Here is a 19,939-nt window from a genome sequence, read left to right on the forward strand (position 1 = left end):
TCAGTGCAAATGCATTATTTGTCACTTATTTTTCCCCTCAGAATGTGCAAACCCTTATGCACCACTACTGCTCTAGGCAGAAATATCTGGAAGATAAAGTAGTTCCTAAAAAAGAAAGGAAAATTAGCCAAGTTGTCTTATTGTCCAAACTGACAGGAATGCAAAAAACAATAAATAAACTGCAGAGTTGATGGCAACAAACAGATAGTACCTTTCTTACGTTTTTCTTTTAAATATTTTAAAGTATGATATTGATGATAGTTGAAATTTGGGCTAGGTTTTCCAGAAGATTGAATGTCCTCCATCAATGATCTATCATAGCCTTCTTAACTTCCAAGAAGCCTTAGTGCCACTGTAGAAACAGGCTTATTTGCTAACCCCTCATATAGGGCACTCGAAAAGGTACCAGCCACCTCACAAACATCAGACCAAATTAATTAGATGGGCTTTGTCACAGTACTGACTTCCTAATGAAAGAAAAATCTAATGATGAGCTGTTAAAAAGGCTTTTAAAAGTGGAGAGAGTGATGAAGCAGACGGGGTTTAGAAGCAGGATAGGCCCTCATTGAAGCTGGATGAAATGTAATTATTTCCTGATCCTTCAGAAGTCGATCCCTTAGAACTGTACTAGTAACAATACTTGGTTAGTAGGATTCTAGTAGATGCTTTTCTTTCCCCTTTCTTCTTCACAGTCCGGTGGCTGGTCCCTATTCCAGTCTTGGCAGTCACTGGATGCCATCAGGAATGGCCGGGGTCTTTCTGCATGGCCAATGTCCAGACGGGGACACACTGTTCAGGGAATCCCTCCTGCCTCTCCTCTCGCAGGATGGTGAGTCCACTCATTTCAATGAGACTGTGGAGGATGTTGAGGTCTCGGATCACGCTGCTATCCAGACAATCCAGGACACAGCCCTCCCTGGCTACATTGTCCTTGAGAATGATAACACCGTTATTCTTCAAGCCATTCTGGCACCGGATGAGAAACTTCAGGAGATCTTTATCTGTGAGATATCCTACAGATGAAAAGACACAAAACAGATCGCTATTAGCCTTTTGAAGGGACTCTCTCATTAAACACGAGACTGATACCTCAATCTGCTTCTCTATATCTTATTTATTAGAAGTTACAGTCCTGCCAGATTTCATCATGAAATTCAGGACATACCAGTGAGATCAACAGCTGCAAACTCAAATCAATGTTTAGAATCCATATTAGCAACAGCAGCAGATGTGGACAAAAGTCAATGGGAATAGTGGAGAAAATACTGGGTGCTGAAGGGTTCTTTAATCTGGTGGTTAAAGTCATAATAAGAATCAGTGGCAGGAAACTGGAGCCAAACAAATTGAAATTGGAAATAAGTGACAACTGTTTAACAGTGTAAGTAATTACCCACTGGAAACTACCAACTGAAGTGGTGGATTTACCACCTCTTGAAGTCCTCAAGTCAAGTGTGGTTGACTTTCTTGAGATACGTTTTAACTGAACACAAACTACTGGCTTAGGATGAGTGTAAATGAATGAAATATAACAGTTTATGATATTGAGTAGGTCAAATGAGATAATCTAATAGGTCCTTCTGGGTTTTAGCATTACAGTCTTATAAATCTATGTGTAACACTGTGTACCCATCATGAAAGCTTTTTATTAAAGATCCAGTGAGGAAAGCAAGACCTTCCAAACTGCCAAATAAACTCTTTATATTACACCATACAGTTGTGATTTCTACATGTACCAAACATGTTGAAAAAAGTGACACATTTTAAATTTTAAAATGTCTTTGTATGTTTTGTATACTTCTCTCTCACGGATCAATACTTTGGTTATATTGAGATCAGTAGCGCAGGGATCAGAGAAGAGCAAATCGAGAACTCTCACACATGAAATCCATTTTAAATGGATTAACGATGACAGCTGGTCAGAAACTGAATGAAAATCTTGAAAAAAAATGATTGTTTATATTTTCTAGTCAAAATATTTAGTTTTCTTGATAGAAGATTTGAACTTTCATAAATGGAAGTCATACCACATTTTCACACAGAATGCCATTTTTTTTTAACCAACTCTCTCTTACTTCAAAAAAGAAGAATAAAAATCCCCAAATCCTAAAACTGAATGGCTTTAAAGTTGAAGGAAAATGATAATTTCAATATGAAACACAAGCTTTCATTTTATTTTTTTCATAGAGTAACAGCATGGGTTCATATATGTACATGAGACAAATTCAGACCGCATGGGCAAGATTAACCGAAGCATTTGAACACCTCATTTGGAGTTTAACATTTTTTTAACCTAGCTGTTAGCCCAATTTCCCAACAAAAGGAGATCTCAGGAAGTTGCTACCTGCCAATCGGGCGTGCTGCCACTCCAGCAGTAAGAGTTGAGTCTGTTGACATATTTCAACCATTCAAAAGGGGCGTACAAGTCTGAGTAAGAGTATTTCATTGAGACTGATGGCTGAAGGGAGGAAAGAGATGCAGAGCTATGTCTGTGCTAAAGACTAGGTAGAAAGATTAGGAGACAATCTTCTTTCTGGATGGGCAGTTAGGCATTGTGGCAGGTCTTCTAGGAAGATTATGACATCTTTTTTTAAAGATGTTTTAAAGAAAATTTTAAAGAACAGCTTGGACAAAAGTCTGTCAGAAATAGTCATTTTACATGACTGCAATAGGAGAATAGAAAGATGAGTGCTCAGGTTACCTTCCACTCTCTTTTCCTACAGGTGTAGGACAATTCGATTCACTTATGACTTTATAGCACATTTCATGTAGGGAGGAATCAAATAAAAATGACGGAGCCAAGAACATAACCCACACTGACTGCCAGGCTGATGCTTTTAATACTGCGGTGCATTCACTGGGGTTGCTTGCAGGGTAGGAAGCAGACATTTGTAATATGAAGAGGTGCTGTGGGACATGAATAGGGGCACCTGTTTGATAAACATCAGTTAATTTATAAGATCTGATTTACAGATATTGGTGATTTTACTATGTCTCTTTCCAGATGGTTTCCTGAAATATTCCCAAGTCAGGATAATCATCAGACTCAGAAATCCCTTCCAGAAAAACTGCAAGAGGGAGGAGCACTCCCTGACAGCGAGTAAGGACCTAAGGAGCCACTCAGCTAAAGGAATTCAGTGTACAAGGAGTATGTGACGTGCTAGTCACTGCTACAAGACCAGCACAAGGAATGTCAAGCTGTGATGTAGAGGTGGTGAAGTCTGGGTAGAAAGAGGCTTTCTGCAAAGAGCCAAAAGCAACTAATCCTTAAATGAAGCCAGTACCAATCTTGTGAGCAAAGAAACCCAACCACCTTCCCTTCATCCAAACCCTTGGGCTGCCCAGTGTGAAGAGTGGATACAGATCTCAGAAAAGTTCTTTCTCCCCATGAGACTGCATGAAGAGAAATCACTCAGGATATCCCTTTGGCTGGCTGTAGTTCCTAACTCCCCATGAAAACTGGTGGGCAAAATGTTGCCCAAGAACCTCCAAGACTCAGACAATTCCCTCCCACATGTTGTATATCCCCACAGCCAAGCTTGAGCGTGACACACTGCTACTGCCACAGTGCTACAGTCTTTCTCCCTCAACATGGAACATGTAGAGGTGTTGGCAGATGGGGCTAACGCAGCATATCTGTGTACCATATCATTAGCATGCTAAGGAAGATCCCTGCTCCAGAAAAGCTACATGAAAAGCTGACCCCTCAACTGCAGCTTGCATGCAAGCTGCTCTCCAATTACGTTTCCTCCCGCCTCACACACAACATGATCTAAATGAAAGCAACCTGATCAGTACCCACTGGGCATGGGGCTTAGCAGGACTCGCAAAGATCTCTTGGGAGACTACAAAGGAAGTGAGGCAGTTCCAGGGCTAGTGGGTTCCTCTGACAAATTCAAAGAGATACGAACTGTGATCCCACCCAGACTCCACTGTAGGGCTGCAGGAGGGTAGCAGTTTTCACTCTCTCATTTTTATTTCCCCCAATTGCTTGGGCTGGCAGTGGAGGGCTGCTGTGGGACCAGTAACTGGAGTTGAACCAGGGCAAGGCAAGCCTTGTGCCCCCAGCACTGGTCAGTGTTCACTCTGGCTTTTCCAAACATTTCAGAACCTTCTTTTATAGCCGCACCATTCTTTTAGCATAATTTTTAGCACAGGCTATATAGCTCTCTGAGAGGCCTGGCTGGAGGAATCATGTTGAACTAACCTGAAACCCACTGAATCCAGATGACATCATATCTTTGTGGGGCTGGAGTGAATTCCTGAAGGCGTTTGCAATAATACATCTCTATTCTGTCCTCCTTGCCCTGGAGGTAGTTCGGGACCTCAGCCAGGAAATTCTCCATCATATCCACCAGCTCCACGCTCTTGAAAATTGGTAACAGGACATGCTTGCTGACCCGACCTATGCCAGAGCCGCAGTCCAGGGCGCGGTTGGTGCCAGCTTTCCCTACCCCCTGTGGAATACAAGAAAATCATTTGAAACCTGAAAAATACCACTTGAAAGATGTACAGCAACTTTACCACCTAGGGGCTTTAGTGTCTTATCTCCTTTGTGCAAGACACCACAACGTGGGACAGAATTAAAAAGCAGGCTTTGAGCACTTGAGTGAGCAGGGCTGGTTGCTATATTCTCAGAGAATGTCTTGATTCATTTTTCCTCCAACTTCACTTACCCCTAGCTGAAAGTGAAGCCTGGTGTCCTACGGAACCGCACACTGAGCACCAATAGGAAGAAGGAGTGAAAACAGATCTCCCCCAGTTCTCCAGCCGGATTCCCTCCCTGCCCCACTCCTATCAGCCAAGGCTGTTTGCACCAGGCTGCCCTCCCCAGCATCCCCACTTCCATACTCACCACCCCAGGTATCCAGCAGCCACTGCTCATGCGGTGCCTAATCCTGCAGCCTTTGCTGCAGGCTCTGAATGTGTAACTCAACCAAAGACACTCGTTTATCTGAACATAAACCATCCTGGCAGGTGGCAATCCTGCTTCATGTGCAGGGTCATGCCCAGAATTCTACTGCTCTTGGTCTGTAAAATTGCAAATATTATTATTACCAGACTTAAATGATCTGTTCAGATTATCAGTGAGCCATTATTTGTGGCTCAGATATCTACCAGTAAGGAGCTCCCTGCATCCTTTACAGAGCCTTCACTTTAAGTATACTTTATTGGTTTTACACAGGCAAGAAGGGTCTTGTTCAAACTGCACCAACTTCAAATGGCTCTCTAAATTTCTCCCTCTGTAGTAACCATGTTTAGGAGGGACACGAAGAATTAAGCTGGCACAGTTTTGTTCCCAAGAGATATTCAAAAAACAACAACAACAACAACAAACCCTGCAAATAACGAAGGAGCCATATTCCTCAAAACTGCACTCCTTTGCTTGGGAGGCTCATTGCAGTTTGGGACTCAGCTTTCTTTTCTGGGAGAAGGGAGACCTATATTCTCGTACATAGTAAGAGTGATGGGAAGCCTAATCACGCAATATTACAGACCTCAAAAACACAAAGGTTGCTCTTGATGGAATTTCTTCATTGCATTCCTGCTTTCATTGCTGTACAGTAAGTTTTAGATTCGTGTAAGAAGAGACATAACCTTTTCACAAGTTAATAGCCTTCTCAGAAGATCACCTAATCTTCATGATGTCCTTGCAGGTTCATCAGTCAAGCAACTTCATATCTAATTACATAGATAAGTCTCATTCTAAGCCCAGTGAAGGCTTAAAAATGAGCACGTACTGTATACTGCATGCAAGAATTAACCTGAGGAGTATAAAACTTCCAAGGTGCTCACAAACACCACTACAGGTACAGATTGTCCTGGAGATTTGAGTTCAATTCTCAAAACAAGCTGTTTTTGAACAAAGATCTTAGAGCAGTAGATAATTTACAACAACACAAGAAATTTGGACTCAAGCGTATATGGAATTTCTTTTTTAGATCTAGAGACAAAGATGATGATTTATTAGATTTTACTTAATAATTTCTCTTTTTTTTTCTTTATAAATATCATCTCTGGACTGAGATCAGACATGAAAAATTGTGGCACAAAGGGTAAGCCCATGAGAAAATAACAAGTCACTGGAAAAGGGGCTTTATAATGAAAATCCCTAAAGCTTCCATTCTAGTTATAAAAAAGGCTTTTAAAAGCTTGATGCTGTTCTGTAAAACAGAAATTTTAAGGCTGCACAGTCATTGACTGTGAGTCTGGAGCTCCCTTAGCCAAAGTTATCTGCTAAACAAATATATTAAAGGCAAATGTAAACACCTTTTCCCTGTTCTCTGGAACTGAAAGTTGAAATGAAAGTTAAGGGCCAACATCCTCCTGCTGCAGCTTCACTGCTCCTAAAGGAAATAAGCCCAGGAAGAGTTTAGCTTTTTCTGCTTATTAGGAGACCCCTCTCCATAATCACCAAGCATAAATCATGTACCTCACTGCTTTTTTGGCCTTGCTTCAGTGGGTAATTCAGTAGATTATTAAGGTCAAAGGACAGTACTGTCAATGACATGACTATGAATAGCCTGGCTGAGCATCCGGTTACGCCGAGTAACTGTAGAAAGAGCACAAGGACCCCAAGGGCTCTCACCAGTCACCAGGCTGCTGGGCCCAATTTGTGCACCCAGAAAGATTAATCTCCTGGTGTGCACAAGCGTCCTCAACAGTCTTCAGGCCTATCCTCAGCAGTGTTCAGGCCTATCGTCTCTGGAGATTACCTGCTTGTAGTTAGCTAAAAAATGTAAATTATTCTTCATACATAGGCTGCACCAAAGAATTTACTGAGACATTTACTGAGGAATAGACTAAGTTGTAGCAAGGAATTCATGAAAGGAAAAGGAATTGTGTCTTGAATCTTTACAAAGATCTCCATATTGTCTGCTGACAGATCCATACAGGCCTAGGCTCATGTGATTATGCCTTATGAGAGCTGGTCAGAAAATAGGCATTATGTATCCAAAAGGCTAATAGAATTAGACAAAACCCCATGTTTTGCCTTGGATACCTGTGTTCAGGGAAGGTGTAGTTAGGGTACCTTCTTCAATACAGGGAATTCATCTCCCTTGATGTACCATGGAAAGGAGGCCTGATGACAAATCCCCATTTGCTATTGAGAAGCAGGAAAGGCGACAGTCTTGGGAGATGAAGCCTGATCCATACTTTGTGACAGAGAGCAACCAGACTAGAAGCCCTGTGAAGCACTATGACCTTGTTTGTAATGAAAATGTTGACATAACTTCATGGTCAGATAATATATTTTCAGTTTGGGAGTGCTCAGAACTTCGACAGGGTATTAACGTTTTCCTTGGAAGGCAATCATTTTCCTAAAAGCCTAATTGAGTTGAAAATCAGATTTCTTATTTTAAAATAAAACAGTTTAAGTGAAAAATTTAAGCTAGAGCAGGCTCAAAAATTAAGATTAACTGCTCCTCTGATTATCTGCTTCACATTGCTAAGTATTACTATCGTTTAGGAAATGTACACTATCAGAAGTTCTGCTGAAAAATTGAATGGGGCACTGAAGAGGTTCCCTGGGGATAAAACAGCTGTGCTATACATTCCTTATGCTATTACTTCAGGTCTTGGGAGGATGGGAAGACAATGTAGATATTCAAGAGCAAAAAGAAATGAGAGCTCAAGACACAGCGAAACAGAAGAAATCACAGCTCAAGACACAGCTAAAAAGCACAGGTAAAAGGCTTTCTTTCCATTTCTTTTCTGCAGTTTTTAAACAAAATCTCTCCCATCTCCATGATCAGGGCAAAATCGTTCTCCAGAAACTTTTTGTTCAGCAGTAACTGTGCAGACCCGTGAAAAGGGCAGAGAGGCAGTTCTGAGGATAATCATCTCTTGTAGCACTTCACACATCTGTAGCCCACAGCTGTTCCTGACTTAATGGCTTTTTGGTTTCTTTCTTTCCTTTTTACAGGCCACCTCTGGATTTGGCACTGCCATAAACACACTGCCATAAATAGTCCCTGATCTGGTTCTGCTGATAACCCTTCATGCACGGGCTGCATGTAGGACAACTTACAGCTTGTCTGTATTGTACTGCTGGCTCAGGTTCTGACTTGAATGTTTTTGAGATTCAAGCAACATTTTGAGATCTGCCCACATGCACATAAAACCTATTTGCTTGAGCACAGCGGCACTTCTGACTCACTTTGACTCACCTGCGAAGCGAGACAAGACAAAATATAACTGAAGTCCTCAGTCCTCCAGTGTCTTTCTGAAATTCCTTTTGTGTGGCCAGGCAAGATAAATTCTCCAACAGGAAAGAAATCCAAGGCTCAGTTTATAGTGGTGCTAAGAGCCATGCTAAGAAATGCCTTACATGAAGGTATGCAGTACCAGTCATGTGAGAGAAATGTCACTGCGTGGCATTTCCACACTAGCCAAACTAACTCAAGAGGAGTAATTCGAGTGGAACAGGGCAACTGTTTGTTAAGGAACACTAAATTTGCCAGAAAATAAAGTTTTGGAAGAACAAACCTATCTGTGAAACTGGTATCTCAAATCTAGATTATAATTATAGCCAAAAAACTTGGCAAAAAATGTTGAAAATGTCAAGACGCTTCTTTATGGTGACTTTTAAGGAAAAAAATAACTTGTCCACTTTCCATTCCTAATCAGCATTTTTCATTTTGGAATTGACTTTTTTTCTTGAAAACAAAGGGAAAAGTTTTTCAGAGGGTAAAACAAACCCAAAATCAAGAAAAATATTTTCACTTGATCTGAAAGTAATTTTCCTATGTTCTGATATTTTTAAATTTCTTATCTTTAAAAAAACAGCATTTGTCTATATATATATGAAAGAAAATATACTTTAGGTTTAGGTATAGTTTAGGCATGAACCACTTTCTTAAAGTTTTGATAGCCTTATTGGAAAAAAAAAATTATTCGTAGAGCCATAATCTTGGGAAGACATACCCCAAATTGGCTTTACAGTAAGGCCACTAAAACAGACAGCCTGTAAAGATCTCTATCTGGTTGAATAGGATTCAAATTGCAGTAGTAGAAAGAAATAAACTGTAAGTAACCAATTGACTGCATCTCAAGAGAGGACAGGCTTGAACAAGTGATGTCAGAGTTAGCAAAACATGCAGATCCCTTTTTTTTTCTGCCCTTTTTTTTGATCTCAGCCATTCAGACTACCCCTGTCTAATAACAGGAATGAGAACTCTGCTCTGGAGTATTTTGTATCTGTCATCACACCTGATGCATTAGGTATGACTTTCTCTTTGTAGCAGACTGTGGTTACAGACCAATTCTCAGCTTGAGAGAACTCTGCTGCAGACTGTACTTCTCCCTTGTTTGGGCCTGGGAGAGGACCAAGCGTAACACTGTGATACATACTTGCCATTCAGGAAGGTGGATCTGTATGGAGTCTAGGAAGTGTGAAATCTTCCCCTGAGCACTGGCACTTGAATTTCACGAATGTTCTTTGATGGCCCTAGTCTTCTTAAGTTATATTTCATTGTCTGTAAAAGTGCCATCTGGCTCAGCTGCCTCACTGAACTTCCTTTGCTGCCTCACTGAACTTCCTTTATATTTTCTTATTTTGTGTCTGTTGAAAGCCTAACACACCAAGGACTTGAGATGTTGTAAAGCCTTTTTGGGTTAGCATTAATGCAAATGACTATTAATAGAAATATTGCAGATGTTCACACAATTAATTGTGTTTTCCTGACACATTGCCCCAGATGCCTCTATCAAGTACAGTAAATTTTTCATCAGTTTCCCTTCACTGTTATATACGAATTCTATCTGTTGTTAAGCCACACTTGGTTTCCATTCCAATTCATTTAAACTCTGCCTTTTTTTTTAATACAACATCTAATTAACTTATCAGTTTTTTTTTCCACAGCTGATCTTTAAGGCTAAAAAAAGCTCATGTGGCTACCACAAATTTGTACATTTGAGTACATAATGAAAGATCTATGATAACATTATATGGAACTAGTCATTTTGTGAACAGAACATTTTGTGAACAAAACTTGGTTTACTGCAGCCCTTGGCTTTGTGGATTCTTTAGCATCTAATACAGTTGTTGAGCTTTTTCTCTGGGAAGGAGAACTGTAGTTGGAAGTGATTGAACTGCACTTTATTGATCTGCAGATTTCAAGAGCTGAATTTAGGCATGAATAGGATTTTTGGATAGCTAAGCACAAAAATGCTATTCATACTGCTTTTAAAACCTTTGTATCTCAGGTTAAAACAAACCTTTGAACACCATTAAAAATCTACCTGCAAATGACCAATGACCTTATCAATACTGCAATGTTCAAGAAAAAAAATTATCCTAGTGGGTTTCTCCAATTTTTCTTTATTCTGTATATCCCTAACACTGGGAGCAGGATATTTTTTCTTGCAGCCTTCTCTGAAGTATCAATAAATATGCAAACCATAAACTAGGTATTTAGTCTCAGCTGCTTTCCCAAATGTATTGCTGGAATTTGCACAGGCAATTCTCCCACTGAAGCCAGCAAAGATTGCATTGAATACTCCACCAAAGCCGAATTAGAAGAATCCTTTGCACAATTCTCTTTGCAATTTCAGAGCGTAAGAAAAGAATGCAAAGCAGGTTAATAATGACATATGGTCAGGCAAAATGTATATTCTTTCTTATGCGTGATCTAGTAGAATTCATGTAAATTATATGTTACTGGACACAGTGAAAGGCAATTATGACCTGTGATTGAGCTTCATGCACAGGAAATATGACATATGGTGCCATTGAAAATGTGACTGGGGACAATGTATGCCATTTAGGACACATGACCACTGTTTCTTTCGGAAGTTGTGATTAGATGACTCACCCCAACAAATTTCCTGAGAAATTTCCTGGAGGACTCAAGGTCTGTTTTGGAGAGTTCAATGTAGTCTCCCATCATGCCCTCTTCAGTGGCTGGCACCTCCTGGTAGAAGTGTTTGGCCCTGGCGTAGAACTGCATCTCACCATTGATAACTTGACTTGTTAAAGCATAAAGTTTCACTGCAAACAGATAAATCATTATTTTATTGTTAATGACAGATATTTCCGGGTTAAGGGCTAAAATTTACAAGGGCTAAGATTTACAAATCTGGATTAAGTCTCCAAATTAACAAATCTTCGTTTCTGAAGTAAAGATGGGAGGAAAGGTGTTGTGTTTAATCCTGCAAGGCCCTGAAGGGACACAGTACCCTTTGAACATATTCAGTGCCTCCCAGTTTAGACCCCACTTGTGTCATTGCACTGCATGTTTTCATGTAAGTTTGAAGATGAACATTCATGCCAATGACAGCAGCAGGGCTGGTCTGCTCCCAGGAAAGCTGTAGGCAGTATAAATTCCTGTGCAGGGTGATCATGTTGACTGTGATAAACCTATATGCTTCTTGCAATCTGCAGACCCTGTGTACACTTTCTAGCTATTGACAGCTTCATGGAGAATGTACCAAAAAGAAGAGTGCGTGCGGATGAATGAAGCACTTGCTCTGGTTTATTTTTAGTGATACGGTACAATCTGTGGCACGGCGAGTAAGCTGAACCGAAAAGCAGATGGTAGACTCAGACCTAAATGACTATACAGAGGGGAGACAATTTAGAACAGACAGTCTTAAATTTTCATCTGTCACAGATCAAGGAATGAGACAATTAGTGGGTGATATACTGGAAAGCTCCTATGTGCCAGAGGCTGGAATGTTTCTTTTCATTGCTTGATTATTCTGCTGGTAACATACAGCAATCCTAAGTGTGAAGCTGCTTTATTAAAACCTGCAAGGTCTATTTGATAAAGGGTTATTTTCCCCAATCTCTGAAGAACTGAGATCTATCCTCAGCATCCTGGGCTTTTCTATGCTTGATGGGCTTTGGCATATGAACAGTAGTTTTGCTTTGTAACACAGAAGTTTGGATTCAGACAGACCAGAAACAACTGGCGTGGAACCCCTTGGCTTCTACTGCTTCACACATAGACGTAGCAGCAGGATTTCCTTGTGTGTGTGACACAGAGCTGCTGCTGGCCAGGCCTTCCGAGGAGAACACAGCTACAAGTGTCTGAAGGCTGAGCAATAACAAGAGATGGATTTACACCAGGAATAAGCCCTTGTGCACACTATTCTGTAGCATGAAAACAGATATGCTGCAGCTCTCGAGTGTGTTCAAGGAGCTGGAAATGACAAGCAGCAAATACCGTTTTGGTTATGAACAAGGGAAATGGAGATCTCCCTGCAGGCTAAACAAACAGAAGATGAGGGAGCAGTATTTTGTTGCTGTTCGGAGTTAGCCTTCTGCGTACTACATCTCTAAATTTCTAGGGAAGCATTGCTGGTAACTGCTAAGAGGGGTGTGAAGAAGCCAGGCCTTGCCTACTCCGGCTGGAGAATGGGAATTATGCCCTCCACGCAGAGGAGGAGAGCTAGGCCAAAGGCCCTCAATATAAGCCTGGAATGTATTTATTGAGGGCGAGCAAGCTCAGCAGGGAATGATAAGTGTGTGCCTGCCCATCCTCAGCAGGAGAATGACATTCTGGAGGCAAATAAGGCAGGGGGGGACAAAGGAAGTAGGATGGGGAATAATTACCACCAAGGACCACTCGGAACAGAATAGTGCTATAGGGTTACACGTAAGCAGCATGCCTGGCATATCCTTCATCCAACAAAAGCAGCATTACCAGCCCCTCTTGTCATCACCTGCTTAAGTCAACTGCTGAACGGATACTATTAAAGCTTTAATCCATTACACATTTGTGTTATGCCTGAGAAAGTTATACCATAAGCAAGCATTGAGCCCAGCAAGGGTCAAACCTGGGGGCTTTACACACTCCACTGATTATATTCACATATTCAGAAGAAACCATTTAACTGAAGAAATTAATATGAGGAGGGTAGCAGCCAATCTCCATCACAATCTGGCCAGGGTGTTTCCCAGAGCCTGAGAAATAAAGACTTCTCTGGTGGCAGTGATTCTTCTGGTAATTGATCTCCATCATCCCTTCGGAGTGGCACCAACTTCTTTTCCCTCAGTCTTTTTTGTCCACTCAGATACCAGACCTGAATTCCTGGCTGGTAGCTCTACAAGACCTTCTGTATGAGAGGCCAGCAATGATCTCTAGGGCTCATTGAATGGAACTGTCGAAGGACTGTGATTTATCCCATTCTGCTAGACGGAAGGGAAAGGGGTTTACAGGCTGTCTGCACGCTAGGACGTGGTGCCACAGGCAGCTGGCAGCATGAATGACATTCAGAGTCCCTCTACTCAAAACCCGAACCTGACCCAAGGTAACACATGGCGAGGATATGCAGTTCAGGATGTCAGATTTTAGCTGCGTTCTCAAGTTTCCCACTCATCTCCAGTGTCAGTCTCACTGAATGCCTGGCGTGCCTGGTGTACATACAGCAGCTGACTCAGGATCCCTCCCAGCCAGCTGGGACCCCAGAAATCTGCCCTACGTGCTGGCATCTCTGATCAGCTCTGGTCTTAGCATCCATGGGGTTTTATCTGCCCACCAAAGCTATGCCAAAATCTTTTTATGCAGGTCCCCCACGGGAGGGCAGGTGAGGGGACAGGCTGACATGAAGGTGTCACAGCACCCAAGCACAGTCCTGCAGACCTACGGTCCCACATATGGTGTGTGCGATCTATACGGATGATTTCCACCCCCTGATTCCTCCATGCTACTCCTCCCTCTCATGAATTTGCAACACTGTCCATTTTGCCATTCCACAGCCCAATTTTCCGGACGCAGACAATCAGCCTAACCTCTGATCTCATCTTGGATGCGCCTGGACACTTGGGCACCTGCAGCAGGAGCAGAGGCAGCAGGAGGAGTGCCAGTTTGAGGAATCTACCCCTAAAAAGCACTGTGAGAAGGCATATGGAGGCTCTGCTCCTCATCACAGGACCTGTCTAGCCAGAGGTATCTCCCATGCCATGACTCTCATGGGACCACCTCATGCCTCAGGAAATGAAATACTTTTGAGATTTGTTACTGATACACAACCTGATTTCAAGGTACTTTGAAATTTGCACAGCATGGGCAGGACAGGACAGAATGTGAGTTTCACAGAGACTTGGGTGGGAGGGTGTAGCTGTCTTTCATGAACAAGGTTTTCAGGAGTAAGTTAGGCGACTTGTAAACCTTCAAGTTAGAAAAGTGTTTCTCCTAAAGTTCAAAAGTTCTTATGACATGCTTGGTCTCCCAGCTGAACCTCCAAGTGGAGATGGTTAAGACGAACCCACTGCAATGGCAGCCTGAGAACAGAAAGTGTCCCTAAGTTGATTCCCTAAACATCACCAAACGTTCACCAGAAGTTGTAAATTTTTGGTCACTGCAAACACTATGTGGATGCAGAGAAGTGAGACAGAGCTGCAGATCAACGCCTGGGCAACAGGCAACCCCTTCCCCCTGCAAGGCCCACCACATTATCTCTAAATTTTTTTATGGATCAATTCCAAAATATTGTTTTCCAGGTTTCCAGCACAGCTAATATAAATCTCGAGAGAAACTGAAGCACTTAACAAGGACTGGGTGCCGTCCCAACCTGTAGTAGTAGACTGTCTTACAGTTTTTGCTTGCAGGGTTTCCTCAGCTAAATTTTCTTGCCAGAAGTGAATGTTGCAAATAATTTTTTTGAAGTTTTTATTTGTGAGCATTATTTTGTGGCTCCAATTGCTTTCTGAAAGATACTTAACTAATTCCAGATTGGCTGAGCATTCCCTTTTAAACGCAACATCTGCTTTGTGCATCAGTTAAAAAATAGTTATCTGGGTCCAGAATGGAATCCACCTCGCTACTGTGATCTGAGGATCACTTAAATTCTGTTTTACAGAGAATGAACATCAACTCCCCCAAAGCAGTTTTTACATGTGGACACATACACTAGAATATTTGGCTCTGTTAATTGATCATCTGAGTCTTTCACTATAGATCTCACTCCACTGGCACAAAGTCCGCAGCCCATTTAAATATGTGCCTAACATTCAGCATCTGAATAGCTCCATTAAAGTCCTCAGGGCTTAAGGGCATTCACACACATTTAAGTATATTGTTGGATCAGGGCCTAAAGCTACTCACGGCTTTTATTTATAAAAATTACTCAGGCCTGTAAACATGACTTGTTTCTCTTAGCGGACTGTGATACCAGATATGCTCGGCTCATAGGTAAACATGCCTAAGAGCTCTACCACGGAACCCAGAAAAGGAGGGGTGGAACGAATGCGGAGCCAGGATAGCTCAAAGCAAAGCTGCTGCCTTGCTGACCACGGGCTGCACTACAACCTTCAAGGGGAGACCTGGTTTCAGTGCTATTGCTGATGCGTGGAGCTAAGCGCTTGCTGAACTTCCCTGCTAGGTGACAGCCTTGGTGCTTTTTAAGGGGTTTCACACTGTTTACACGGACGGAGTGTTTGAGCCTGAAGAGTTCAATGCATTTCTCTTCAGTTGCACTCCGAGCTGAATTGGAAAATGTAATTCTGAAGAGATTTGGCACATTCTGTCCTCACCATGCTTACAGCACATGCCATGGGATAATCCAGGCAAGGGATCTAAGGAGGCTTCTATTCAAAATCTGTGCTCAAAGCAGAGGTGTAACAAGATCAGGGGAAGTTCCTCAGAGCTTCATACAGTTGGGCCTTGAAAACCTCCATGGATGGAGAATTGCCTAACCTCCCTGAGCAACCCGTTCCAAAGCTGGACTGCCCTCAAGGGGAGAAAGTTTTTCCTTATATCCAGTCTGAACCTCTATTGTTTTAAATTACGCTTGTTGTCTCTTGTCACTTTTACTCCGCGACAGTTACCATGGAGTAGCAGACAAACTGCAGGTTCACATCAAGGCTTGACTCACAACTAATCTGGATTTGCTGGCAATAAGCTGACACATGGAAAACTGTTTAGAAAAGTTGTAAGAATGATTCAGGACCTGAAAAATCTGGCAGAGGGGCTCTTTAATCAGATAGGCAAAGGCTTAACAAAACTTGTTGGCTGGGAATGGAAATTCAAATAAATTCAGACAAGACATAAAATACAGTTTTAAAACAGAAGAGCAATTAGGCCTGGAAACAGCTTAACGACGGATTGATGAATTCTCACTCACTTGGAGCCCGTAAATCAAGGTATTTTTGTCTTCATAAACACGTAATTTGGCCCAGCCAAAAGTTACAAACTGGAACTATTATGTGAAATTTTAGGCTAGATGTTCATAATGGTAACTTTTAAACCCTTTAAATTAATCATTATACTAACAGCTATATTATAGGAAATTTTGCTTAGTTTCTAATATAGTGTGTTTACTTTCAAATCAAATGGAAATATCTTCATAGTTTTTTTTTTTAAGATTATTATATGGACTTATAATTAAGCTATAATTAAGTTTCTTTCCTTTCTTTCCACTTTTCCCATCTATCTACCATTGAGGACAGGACAATTTATCTTCTCTCATTCATTTTAGATAGCTGCAGATATACCTGTATGTTCAAAGCCACACCACACACTAAAATACATGGAAATACCTTTCTCTTCACAAGATTTTTGAATCTTAGTAACTTGAGTAACTTAGTAACTGTGGTACATGTATTTTCACACAATCAGGTAAGATAATCCACTTGCTTAAACAGATCTTTCAATTAGGAAGAAGCCCTCAGGAATTCACTGTGAAAGAGCAGCTTAGCAGGTTGCAGAGACACATCCTTCCCATCTCAAATGCCTACAGAGCTAATGTTCACTGGAAGCTGTATAACTCTGCTAAAAAAAAATAAAAAGGAAAAAAAAAAAGTGACATTGTAACATAATACAGTATCAAGTAAAAACTATAGCTATACTGTCCTGGGGAGATCTTTGATTGTTTTACAGGGCCAAATTCTGAGCTTCTTTTTTATGTACCTAAATATTTTGGCATCCTATAACCAGAAACCTCTCCTGAAACCAGGCTATAAACAAACACTTTGGAAGTATTTTCCCATCAGATAATAAGCAATGGGCAAGAGCTTCTATTACATAGGCCCTTGATAAAAAATAATAAAAATCATTACCTTTCAAACACTTGGCCAAAGCACTACATATGACAAAAGTAAGGACACACTGAAAGGCAAAACAGGTAATACACAATGGAAAGTAAGGCCTGTCAGGTATGATACTTTTGCTTTTGGAAACTTGGAAACTCGGAAAGTTCTGGACAGGTCAATGTATGCTCCAAGTTAATGGTGACAAAAAGGTGTCTAGCAGTGCCATCAATAGAAAACAGATTCTATGTCTGAGGTCTTTCCCTTCCCCTCCATGACAACAATTTGTGGGGTATTCAGGTAAAACAAGAGGTCACTGAAGGATACTGAATGAGAGGAAGCTGAGAAGAAAGCAGCAATTGATCTAGCTGGCACTGCAGTGTATCTAGCCGGGCTCCTCAGTTACTGTCACTAACGGGTTTGTATTCTACCATCCAGCACGGTATGTCCTTTTGGAAAGCAGTCACACATGCACACTGCCCACCAGTTACTCACCCAGGGGAAGCTTTTCCAGCAGATAAAGGTAACATTGAAAGAAGTCATTCCGGATCGCCCTGTGCAAGATAAAGGACATGCTGTGCCGACAGAGCTCTTCATCTGTCTTATGCCAGCGTGACTTAAAAGCCAAATGTGCCGCCTTATATGCCATGACAAAGTCTTTCTTTTGCAAGGGCAGAAAGTTGCTGTGGCTGGTGCTCTCAGCAGGACCCGTCCTTCTGAGGAGACAGTGTCATTTAAACTGTGGCAGTGTGCTGTCATTCTATATTGGGGTGTGTGTCTAGAGCAGGGCAGGGGGTGGAGGCAGGGGAGAGCCCAGTGAGAAAAGCTGTCTGCTGGCACTCGTTCAGAATAATCTCTGCCCTCCTAAAACACCAGGTGCTGGAAAGTGATAAAAACCTCCACCAAGAAATTGCTTAGCCAGGGTAAAAGTATATATACTCTGAAAAAGAGAGGTTTAAATTCAATTATGCTTTTCTTCTCCTAATCTGCTTAGCCTTCACTTCAAAGGAACACAGATATTATCCAGGGTCTCCTAGCTATCTCTTCCAAATCTCAGAGGGTGATTTCGTTTCCCAGCCTCTCCCTCACTATTTGTTTTTCCGGTCCAGAGGGAGCCAAAAGAAAGGTCAGAAGAAAGAACATGGACATGCCTCTACACAAATCATATGTCCTAATAAATTATGATTATAGCAAGCAACGAGGAAACAAGAAGTTAAACTTTATGTTTAACCACTGTCTATGGTAGGACAAGCCATGTTCTAGGCACATCAGTCTGCCCTAGCCCATTTAATCTGATTAAATGGTACAGACTACTATCATGTCAGCAGAGACTAGTTGGAAGAAGTTGTTGTTTGGGAACACAGGAATGGTAGGACATGAAGAGGAGCTTTGTTTTAGTGAACAATATGGACAGAAGAACAGAAGGAAACAAGCTGTTCATTATTAAACTTAGATAAATACATTGGCTGGAAAAGCAGAGTTCTGATAATTACAGCAACAAAATTCTGGAATAGGAGGACTAGGGTCAAAGGCTGAACTGCTTTTAGGATGGAGAATGGCTGCACATCACAAGCAGACCACATCCAAGAGGAAGACCAGGCCCATAAGAGACAAGGACAGACAGACACTGTTTGAAAATATTGCTCGCCACTCAGTGGGTCAGGCAATTGCTGTGGTGCAGCTTTGACTCTCCTGAGATGCAAAGGCACCTGGAAGGGTTTTTGTGCTGACTGCATTGAACTCCACATGCTGTGCTGTGAAGGCTTCTGCTTCTCAGGCTGTTTATCCAACTCTTTGCAGCATAAGCACACGTTGAGCAATGCATGTTCAGAAAGCGTGTGCTTTCATCACAAAAACGCTGACATACTGCTGTGCTTTCCTGGACAATACTGCAGTTCCTGCCAAACAACTGACCAAGCTTCTGAGAGCAGAACAAGAAAGATCCAGCCTCCTCCAAGGAAAATCGCTAGTGATTTCGCAGCATCAAGTGCATTTTTTGAAGGACTCTGTATCTATGTCAGGACTCCCTGTGTCAGAGGCTGCTAAGCATCATTTAGTAATGCATCAGTTAAATAATATTTTCCAGTATGAGTCGCTTCCTTGGAGCACTCAGTTTCTTTCTGTGTGTTTTGGTATTACAGAATATTTAGCACAAAATCATCTCTGGGTATTACTGCTTTTCTCACTTCTCCCACTACCATCTCATACTACCCATTCTTACCTACATGCTTTGTCACACTGCTCCCTCAGCTATTCCAGTCTACATGATGGGGCAACTGCTCTGGTGAGCACAGTGGAGAACTGATACACCTGAAAAGTAACTCAGAAAAAAAAATATTTTTCTTTAGAGCTGGAACAGTTCCCCAATCCATACCACATCTGACACAAGAGAAGTTGTCATGTGTTACAGTACAGGGGCTAGAACAACCACCTGGGATAAGTGAGGAGAAGAAGGTGTTATGGCCAAAGCTATACGGCAGTCTCACCAATAACACAGATTTCCTCCCGTACCCTGTCAGAGATGCATGCAGAGATTGTTCCGAGACACCTGAAGGTAATCTAGGTACTGCAAGCTTTGTTCCTACCCTCCCTGCTCCTGCCTCCTACTGTTGGGGTCTCTGATGAGCCATCTCAGACTACATCAGTTGTCTTTTTCTGTCAGTAAACACAAGAAGAATGAAGACCCACGGAAGCTGCATAAACAGTGATCATATTTATTCTGTTTGCATCTAACCAAGACTTAGTCCCCGCTCCAAACAAACAGCCTTACCATCACTGTGGAGACACAATAAGTCCTCAGAAAGCAGCAGAGTCTGTGAAAGATAACAGCAGCAAAACACTTTTTAATATTGCTGTCAAAGATTAAACAGAAACATAGATTTATGCCAAGAAGGGCTTGGAAAAAAGCCACAGATTTTTTTTCCTCCAAAAATCTCAACTGCCCTATTCTCTGTAAATTTGTCAGGA

At 41.7% G+C, this 19,939-nt stretch overlaps 1 protein-coding gene across 1 annotated transcript; it reads right to left on the reverse strand.

The window, feature by feature from the left end:
• Positions 1–458: 458 nt before the first annotated feature.
• On the reverse strand, positions 459–17,636 carry NTMT2 (N-terminal Xaa-Pro-Lys N-methyltransferase 2). Its single transcript, XM_088524572.1, has 4 exons — positions 17,468–17,636; positions 10,815–10,990; positions 4,205–4,454; positions 459–1,013 (listed from the first exon to the last, which is right to left on the reverse strand). The coding sequence occupies exons 1-4, from the start codon at positions 17,619–17,621 to the stop codon at positions 739–741; spliced, it is 855 nt and encodes a 284-aa protein (XP_088380698.1). The 5' UTR covers positions 17,622–17,636; the 3' UTR covers positions 459–738.
• Between the last annotated feature and the right edge of the window lie 2,303 nt (positions 17,637–19,939).

Source organism: Tinamus guttatus, unplaced genomic scaffold (genome assembly GCF_059628265.1).
Source record: "Tinamus guttatus ecotype Peru unplaced genomic scaffold, ASM5962826v1 Tinamus_guttatus_pri_ptg000211l, whole genome shotgun sequence".
Taxonomy (NCBI): domain Eukaryota; kingdom Metazoa; phylum Chordata; class Aves; order Tinamiformes; family Tinamidae; genus Tinamus; species Tinamus guttatus.